The sequence below is a fragment of the Mustela nivalis genome (genome assembly GCF_964662115.1).
Source record: "Mustela nivalis genome assembly, chromosome: 11".
NCBI classification, from domain to species: Eukaryota; Metazoa; Chordata; class Mammalia; order Carnivora; family Mustelidae; genus Mustela; species Mustela nivalis.
In genome coordinates this window covers 85,495,871-85,505,659 of record NC_139030.1, presented here as the reverse complement: position 1 = coordinate 85,505,659, position 9,789 = coordinate 85,495,871, and the positions used below count along the sequence as shown (strand labels likewise).

The window sequence follows — 9,789 nt, the reverse complement described above, 5'->3', positions numbered from 1 at the left end:
ACAGGCAGCAAAAATGAGGGCAGCAGCAGAAGCAGCAGGCAGCAGCGGCACAGAGAGGAAGGCAGCAGAAGCTCAAGCACTCACAGAGGGGACAAGAAACCGTGCAAGGAGACTGTTTATTTCGAAAGGATTTTGCAATAAACATAGTGAGTGGGGTCCAGGCAGTTGTTCTATTCTTCTCCCTCGTCCTCGTCCTCATAGGAGTCGATGCCCACCTCCTCGTAATCCTTCTCCAGGGCAGCCATATCCTCCCGGGCCTCCGAGAACTCCCCCTCCTCCATGCCCTCACCCACGTACCAGTGCACAAAGGCCCTCTTGGCGTACATCAGGTCGAACTTGTGGTCCAGGCGGGCCCAGGCCTCGGCGATGGCGGTCGTGTTGCTCAGCATGCACACGGCGCGCTGCACCTTGGCCAGGTCGCCCCCGGGCACCACGGTGGGGGGCTGGTAGTTGATCCCGACCTTGAAGCCCGTGGGGCACCAGTCCACGAACTGAATACTGCGCTTGGTCTTGATGGCAGCGATGGCGGCGTTGACGTCCTTGGGCACCACGTCACCCCGGTACAGCAGGCAGCAGGCCATGTACTTGCCGTGGCGGGGGTCACACTTGACCATCTGGTTGGCAGGCTCGAAGCAGGCGTTGGTGATCTCTGCCACCGACAGCTGCTCGTGGTAGGCCTTCTCCGCAGAGATGACCGGCGCGTAGGTGGCCAGGGGGAAGTGGATGCGGGGGTAGGGCACCAGGTTGGTCTGGAACTCCGTCAGGTCCACGTTGAGGGCCCCGTCGAAGCGCAGGGAGGCCGTGATGGAGGACACGATCTGGCTGATGAGCCGGTTGAGGTTGGTGTAGGTGGGGCGCTCGATGTCCAGGTTGCGGCGGCAGATGTCGTAGATGGCCTCGTTGTCCACCATGAAGGCACAGTCTGAGTGCTCCAGGGTGGTGTGGGTGGTCAGGATGGAGTTGTAGGGCTCCACCACGGCCGTGGACACCTGGGGCGCGGGGTAGATGGAGAACTCCAGCTTGGATTTCTTGCCATAGTCAACCGAGAGCCGTTCCATCAGGAGAGAGGTGAAGCCAGAGCCAGTGCCCCCTCCGAAGCTGTGGAAGACCAGGAAGCCTTGGAGTCCCGTGCACTGGTCAGACTGAAAGGCAGGAAAGAGAAAGAGCATGTAGGTATATCAGGGGCCTGTAGAGCTCTATCTTCTGACTCCACAAATGCCTGAACCCTTTCAGGAGTCAGGGCCAAGACTAGGAAGTATCTCATAGCAGCGGCATAAGATAGTAAAATTAGAGATGACCCCCCAACATGGGTCCTGGAAAAAAATAATTTCCTGACCATTAGCATCATCTCAAAAGCCCCCTCCCTTCCATCCCAGATTCTCACCAGCTTGCGGATCCGGTCCAGCACTGGGTCGATGATCTCCTTGCCGATGGTATAGTGACCACGGGCATAGTTGTTAGCAGCGTCCTCCTTCCCAGTGATGAGCTGCTCTGGGTGGAAGAGCTGCCGGTATGGGCCATTTCGGATCTCATCTGGTAGGGCGCAAACACATTGTTAGGGCAAAAACCACAAGGCCATGCTCAGCAGGGATCGCCCTCCCCCAGCACAGTAGCTGTGGTCAGATGTGTGGAAAAGCTCATCCTTCTGCTGGCCTGTGATAGCAGTGGGTGAGAAACCCAGATCCACCACCCAGGCTAGCCTTCGATCAGCTGCAAACAGGGCAGAGCTGGTAGGGCCAGGAAAGCCAGGTCTAGACACCATCCCTCCAGAGGGAAGCTTGGAGTCACTGTCTGCTCCCCTCAATTCCACCCCATCTTCATCTCACCAATCACCGTGGGCTCCAGATCCACAAACACCGCGCGGGGCACATGCTTCCCAGCACCAGTTTCACAGAAGAAGGTGGTAAAGGAGTCATCCCCTCCACCAATGGTCTTATCACTGGGCATCTGCCCATCGGGCTGGATCCCATGTTCCAGGCAGTAGAGCTCCCAACAGGCATTGCCCATCTGGACACCTGCCTGCCCCACATGGACTGAGATGCATTCGCGCTGAGGGATAAAGAGAGGGGACACAGTATAAGCACCACATCTGCAGTCCTCACCTCATGAGCCTCTCTTCCACCCCACTGCCTATCGGCTAGGGTGATTCTGTTGGCAAAAGTGGAGGCCTGGGGCTGGGCATAGGTCAGAAGAGGCTGGCAGCCTGCCCAGGCTCCCCCACATAGGACTTGACCACTGGAGGCACCCAGTAGGGAAAAATCCCTTAGCTCACTTCTCTGTGGGGACCTTGTCAAGTAAGAACTGTGGCTCTGCATGACCCTGCCACACTCACAGGACACTCAGGGAGGACAGAGAGGGCAAGTGCATATGAAAGACACTGCAGAAACAGACAACAGCACACAACTTCTCAGTTGTTTCCAGTTTTTTACTCCCAAAGCCAGCTCCTCCAGCCCGAGAAGGGATAGGTGTTCCAGAGGCATGAGTTTATAGCCAAAAGCCCTCTTTGAAGGTGAACTAGAATTTCTTACAACTCTCTCCCTTTCTTTCCTGTGGGCTGCAGAAAGGTCTCAGCCTTCTGATCTGGCATCAACTGACCCCACACACTGGCCATCAGGATGCCCTCACCCCCACCTTTAAATCCCATCTGGCTCTGGAGATCAATCCCAGCTGGCTGCTCTCCCCACCTCCACCCCCGCACTCTGGGTATCTTCACCACCTTCATCCACCGCGCAGCCCTCACGGAAATAGCAAAGTGTGCAGATGGCAGGTGCAGGCAATAAGGGTTGTGGGCACTGGGGCACTAGGCGCCTTAGGCTCATCCCTGCCAGTCTGAAATTAACCCGTAAAGAGCCAAAGTGGTGCGGCGCAGGGCTCACGCAGCCTCCCTTCCTAACGCCGAAATGGCGGGGTGACGGTTTCCAAATACCCAGAAAAGGAAGTGGAACCTGGGGTGAGGCCCCAGAGGTAACCCGCCTTGCGGTGCGGAGTATAAGCGCCATCCTGCACCAGGGCCCTGCATTCGCCCCCTTCTAGATTCTTTCCAGTTACATCCCAGCCGAAAGTGAAGATAGGATTTCGGCCCCCGTTCCTGGGCTATAAATATCACCCCCCTACACACACCTCTTTCCCCTCCCCCCAACCTGGCCTGGGCCCGCACTCTCGCTCAGCGCCAGCTGTCTCTGCCCGTCCGTTCGCTTGGCTCCAGCTGGAGAGGGGCCGACTCGCCTCACAACGCCGAACCCCATTCCCGCCACCCCTCCCGGCTCTGAATCGGGGTGCTGAGTCACGGGGGGGGGGGGCTCTGGGTAGGAGGGATGCACACACAGTCGGAGGAAAGGGGGATGCTGGACCAAGTAATGTGACCCCCTACCACCTTCTTGGGCTAAGCACGTGTTCGGTCAGATCCAGGAAGCGGGGGGCGGGGAGGGGGGCGGCGGGAGGTTGGGGCGGAGGACAGCCCAGCGGGTCTCCCTCATCCGCGGAAAGGACTGGGCGCGGGATCGCGACAACCCTTCAGGAGGATTAGGGCACAAATGCTTGCTGGAGCAGGAGGCGATTTCCAGAAGGACTCCTCTCAGTTAGTGAAGAATCCCACCCCACTCCATCCCCCTTCCCCAGCCTCCAAAAGTGGACTGCACGGCTCGGCCAAAGTAATGAGAGAGTGGGGGTGGGGGAATGCACAAACCCTCGCGCGTCCTCGAGCCCGGGAACATCGGATGGGGGTCCGGAGCATCTCGGAATGGAGGGTCCCGAAGGAGAAGGGCAATAAGGGGAGAGCCGCGATCCCTGCGGGGCCCACTCACCATGGTGAGTCCGGGCGGTGGGTCTCACGTAGAGTCCGGGTGACGGGTCTCAGTGAGAACTGCGCTAGCTGCAGTGCCGCACCGCTCTTATAGTCGGGGGCGGGGCCCGCGCGCTGCGCTCGCCCACTAGGAGCTGAGCGGCCCGGAGGCCACGCCCCCGCATGGCAGGCGGCGCTAAGGGACGGGGACGGGGTCAGGGCGGTCTCCTCCCCCTGTCTCTCACCTGTCGCACTTGGGTTAGGTGTACCGTTGCGGACCTCAGCCCCTCGCTCCAGGTTTTGAGCCGACACCCTGGGTTCCCGATCTCCACGACAGGGACGCAGGGCGCGGTGCCAGGGCGCATCTCGCCTGCACCTGAATCCCCAGGGCGCCCATCGCCCAGGTGTTCTGACTTAGGCCGGGTGCTGTAGAGGCTGTCCGTGCGAAGTGGCTTCAGCGGGCCTTCGCCCGTGCCCCCCTCCCCGCCCTGCCTCCCTGGTGGTTCCCGCCAGTCCCGGGGGAACCCCTTGCAGCGGCACACGGCCTGCTGGTCCTCGGCCGGGACGGCTGGCCTTCGCCAATGCCTGTGGGCGGCCGAGGACAAAGAGCTGCACAGTCTGAGCCCCAGGGTGCCGATCCCTCAGAGTACCCCCACAGAGCCAAGCTCCGCAGCCTGTCTGCGAGGGCCGACCCCAGGAATCTGGCGCGGCTCGCCGGCTGCCGGCGGGTCAGTGGCCCCGTCATCAACGCCGTCACTATTAGCGAGCCCTCGCCACCCACACCTGCCCACTTCCTTGCCGCCAGAACCGCCAGAGCTCTGGGCGGAAGCCCTCGGGACCTGCATTCACAGCCGGACTGTTCTATGTGACCTTGGGCAAGTGACCTAACCTCACTGAGTCCTTGGCATATTAAAAGGAGACGATGATCCTACACTGAAAGCATTGTTGTGAGGTATCAAAATGTGCGTTGACTCTGAAGAGGAAAAAAGAAAGTGGCGATTCTGGTATCACAGCTGATTTTGACTTTCTCATCTTCTCCTGTTTCCCGGCTGGGGCAGGCATCTGCGACCACATCTCAACCCCTTAGCGCTCAGGCAGAGGCCTCAACATCAATTATCCCTTCTTCCCAGATTTCATTTCCATTTCTTTTTTTTTTTTTTTTAAGATTTTTATTTATTTATTTGACAGAGTGAAATTACAAGTACACTGAGAGGCAGGCAGAGAGAGAGAGAGGAGGAAGCAGGCTCCCTGCTGAGCAGAGAGCCCGATGCGGGACTCGATCCCAGGACCCTGAGATCATGACCTGAGCCGAAGGCAGCGGCTTAACCCACTGAGCCACCCAGGCGCCCCTTCATTTCCATTTCTTGCAAGAATGGGCTTTTCCATCTACTTTTAAAAGAGATTTTATTTATTTATTTATTTATTTATTTATTTATTTATTGGAGAGAGCGAGCGAGAGGAGAGAGAGCACAGAGGGAGAAGAAGCAGACTCCCTGCTGAGCAGGGAGTCCTATATGGGGCTGGATCCCAGGACTTTGAGACCATGACTGAAGTAGAAGGCAGCTGCTTAACCAACTGAGCCATACAGGTGCCCCTTATCGATTTTCTGCTTTCCTTTGCATGCCTTACATTTTCTAGCTCTCTCCCCTCACTGGGGAAATCATCAGGAAGTTCCCCTTGAGCCCATCAGCATACCATGAAGAAACCTGTCTCCCAGTCTAGTTCCTTGGAAATGATTCACCTGCATCTCCATGATAGCGTTTCCTTGGACCACTATACTGTCTGACATGACAACACAGTAGGCTAAAATAACTAACAATGGCAACTTCCTGCCAACAAAATAGCTAATTGACACCTTACCTGGGCAATGCATGGAAAGGAACACAGTGAAGCATGACAAGGTCTCTTTTCCCTATGCACTTGCTGTATGGTTGGGAGAACAAGACTCATTCATAAATATGGAAAGGGGCAAGGTCGTATAGTGAAGCTGCTTTGGGAAATGGGGTCATGGTCTCTACAGAGCAAAGACCCTTGGTGATGACAGAGCATACAATCTCTTGCAGACCTTCCTGGGCCCTCCTTTTCCCTTGTGTATCCCCAATCCCTGAAGAATGAGTATGGTAAAAGACCTGAGCTCTTTCAAGCAAAACCCTAAAACTCCTTTGACCTTCAGATTCAGGTTCTTCCTTTGTGAAACAGGGATAACTTCAGATTGTGAGGACCAGATGAACTTCGGGGCTGTGTACATACACAGCAAAGTGCCGTGTAAGCATCTGAATGGGTTCTTGGAGCATCTCATTCCTTTGCTTTAGTGCGCTAGCACACCAGGCTGCGGTTATTTGTGTACATAGCCGTCTTAGAAATTGCAGACTCATTCCAGGTAAGGATTGGATCTTATTCATCTTTGTGTCCCCAGATCCTAGCATAGTGCTTAGCACAGGGTAAGCATTGGCTAAATGTATGTCAGAAGAATTGTTTCACTTCTGAGATGGGAATAAAATTAAGGTAGAACTCTAAGAAGCCAGAAGTTGCAAATCGGCAGCCTGGAGGCTAAGTTCCCTCTCTGAATTGTTTTGTTTGACCCTAACAGTGTTCATCCCCATAGCGGTTAGAATATATGAGAAAAAGCAGGAACTGCCTTCGTTCTGGATCATCCCCAAGACCACCCCCATGTCAGGAGATTTACTAGAAGGACTCAGCATAAAGTTGATAAATAACCCCCTAGCTAAGGTTTATTACTTGTTAAATAAGCTATTAAGGTTTATTAGTGATGTAGGAAGGCTGCACAGCTGGATCATAAGGGGGAAAGACATGAGCTGAATCTGAAGGAATGTTTGCCCTCTCCCTCCCGGGAGGACTCCCACAGCATTCTCTTCCTCCAAAATGGAAGAGGAGCAACATTTCTCTGCAGTAGTTCTGCCCAAGGAAGCCTGTTAGAGACTCAGCACCTAAGACTTGTGAGGGCTGGTCACATAGACACCTCTGTCTTGCACGTACCCAAATTCCAGACTCCTAGAAGAAAAGCAGCTGATCAGCATAAGACATTTTCTTTTTTAAAAAGACTTTTATTTATTTTATTTTTTTTTTAAGATTTTATTTATTAATTTGACAGAGAGAAATTACAAGTAGATGGAGAGGCAGGCAGAGAGAGAGAGATAGGGAAGCAGGCTCCCTGCTGAGCAGAGAGCCCAACGCGGGACTCGATCCCAGGACCCTGAGATCATGACCTGAGCCAAAGGCAGCGGCTTAACCCACTGAGCCACCCAGGCGCCCCATAGACTTTTATTTATTTTAGAGAAGAGGGATGGGCAGAGAGAAGGGGATAGAGAGAGAATCCTAAGCAGACTCCACACCCAGCATGGAGCCCAATGAGGAGCTCAATCTCACAATCCTGAGATTGTGACCTAAGCTGAAATCGAGTCAGGTGCTTAACCGACTGAGTGGCCCAGGTGCCCCGCAGCACAAATCATATTCTTTATACACACAGTCTAGGCACAACAAACCATCCTGGTCCTTTAACTATTGACTGACTGACACTCTAAGAGCCAAGTTCTCAATGCAGGCCAAGGGCATTAAGGTAATCTTACCAGCAGAACTTTCTAAGGAGCAGTCCCAACTGCATTAACTTTTTTTGCACAGTCATATAAAAACCTAGATTCCTAGCTTATCTTGAAAAGAATTGGAAGATCTGGCTATATCAGGCTTGCATTCCCAATTAGCAACTCTGATAGTCAGAATTAATCATCCCCCAAAGATGTCCACATTTTAATCCCTGAACCCCGTGACTATGTCACCTTACGTGGCAGAACACTGCAGATGTGACTAAGGTGAAGGTCTTGAGATGAGCTTATTCTCCATTTTCTGGGTGAGCCCAGTATAACCACAAAGGTCTTTATAAGTAGAAGAGGGCGACAGGAGAGACAGAGTCAAGGAAGGAGAGGTCAGAAGCAGAGGTCAAAGTGATGTAATTATTGGCTTTCAAGGTGGAAAGAAGCCATGAGTCAAGGAATATGGGCAGCCTCTAGAAGGAAGAAAAGGCAAGGAACAGATTCTCCTCTAGAGTCTCTAGAAGGAAGGCAATCTGCCAATGCCTTGAGTTTATTTATATCTTAAATAGGTTCCAGTGTTAACTCTGGGGGTGGGCTTCCCCATACACCACCAAGCAATGCTCAGACACTAGCAGGGTGTCTTAGCAATTTAACTCAATTCTGCCACTACCTACCCAGAGATAGCATCAGATTCCCCTGACTGAGGGTACAGTCCTATACAACTGCCTCTCCAGTACTCCTGTTGTTTCCTGGTCTTCTGATCAACTGGCTATAAATTAGAGGTGCCCTTGAGATCCTCTTGGGTTTGATTAATTTTCTAGAGTTGCTGACAGAACTCAGAGAGATGTTTCACTCCTGTATCATTGGTTTATTGTAAAAGGATACAAATCAAGAATGGCCAGATGGAAGAGAGGCATAGGGCATGGTGTGGAGAAAGGACAAGGAGTTTCTATACCTTTTCCATGCATGCCATTCCCCCATTATTTTCACATGTTCACCAATCTAGAAACTCCAAACTCCAACCTTTGGGGCTTTTATGGAGGTTCATTACATAGACATGGTGGATGGAATCACTGACCACTGGGGTTGCTCTAGCTCCTCTCCCCGCTCTTGAGGTGAACTTATTCTACATTTTATGGGTGGGCACCTCCTCCCTGGAGGTGAAGAAGAGACTGACAGTTCCAACCCTCTAACACTTGGTTGACTCTACTGGCCACCTGCCCCCAACCCTAGGTGCTTTCCGAATGACACCTCATTAGCGTAAAAAGGATATCTTTAAAAAATGTTTTTTTGTTTATTCATTTGACAGAAAGAGACACAAGTAGGCAGAGAGGCAGGCGGGGGGCCGGGGGAGCAAGCTCCCTGATGAGCAGAGAGGGGGGTGGGGCTTGGTGCTCGGTGCTCAATCCGAGGACCCTGAGATCATCACCTGGGCCAAAGGCAGAGGCTTAACCCACTGAACCACCCAGGCGTCCAACAAAAGATATCTTTATCACTCTTTATCACTCTCAACACTTAATGAAATTCCAAGGGTTTTAGCAGCTGTGAGCCAGTTATCCTACACAAAGACCGAATATATATGAGGACTATATGTGTGTACAGTCGTGCATGTGTGCACGTATGTATGTATCTCCTGAATAGAGCCATAATGTCTGGGTGGGTGTACAGGCAGCAATCCATGTTGCCAGATTGAAAACTTGAACATTTTTTAAAAAGATTTTATTTATTTATTGAGAAAGAGAGAGAGCACAAGTGAGAGGACATAGCAGAGGGGAGGGGCAGAGGGAGACACACACTCCTCTCTGATGCAGGACTTGATCCCAGGACACTGGGATCACAACCTGAGCTGAAGGCAGACGTTTAACCAACTGAGACATGCAGGCACCCTGAAAACTTGGACATTCACACACATGTACAGAATCTAGAAGATGATGCTCCTCACTTCATTTTTCCAATTGAATCACTGCTTAGACTGTCTACCTTACAAGGGTGTCCTGCAGACCACTCTGTCTTTGGATCTCTTTCCCTCTTCTCTTTGCCCTTTGTTATCTCCATCTTTTCTAACTTCTTCCCAGAGTCTCCCCTCTGTCTTGGAGCCATGCAACAAGGTCCTCAAAATTTAAAATGTCTCCACTGATTCCATCTGGGAAAGTTGGAACTGAGCCTTAGTGCATATCCTTCCATTTTTTAAGACTAGAGTATCTACCAGCTGTCCTCTGTCTCACAGCACCATCTTTCCAAAGGGAGATATACACGTCTTCTCTCCTCTTCACTGTCTCTGCAGGCTTGGTTCACATTCTCTATTGAGATGTTCTTGCCAAAATCTCTAGTGACTTCCAACTGGCTAAAGCTAAAGGTCACATTTTTACATCCTTTTCAGCCTCTCAACAATGCCTGAGATAATTGGCCCTTCCTTTCTCCTTGAAAAACTTTCTTCTTGGCTTCAATGACACACCTTTC

At 52.3% G+C, this 9,789-nt stretch overlaps 1 protein-coding gene across 1 annotated transcript; it reads right to left on the bottom strand.

Annotated features, from left to right (window-relative positions):
• Positions 1–97: 97 nt before the first annotated feature.
• Positions 98–3,913, bottom strand: LOC309844521 (tubulin alpha-4A chain). Its single transcript, XM_082691513.1, has 4 exons — positions 3,804–3,913; positions 1,827–2,049; positions 1,385–1,533; positions 98–1,142 (listed from the first exon to the last, which is right to left on the bottom strand). Exons 1-4 carry the CDS (start codon positions 3,804–3,806, stop codon positions 171–173), a joined length of 1,347 nt encoding a protein of 448 aa, XP_082547639.1. The 5' UTR covers positions 3,807–3,913; the 3' UTR covers positions 98–170.
• Between the last annotated feature and the right edge of the window lie 5,876 nt (positions 3,914–9,789).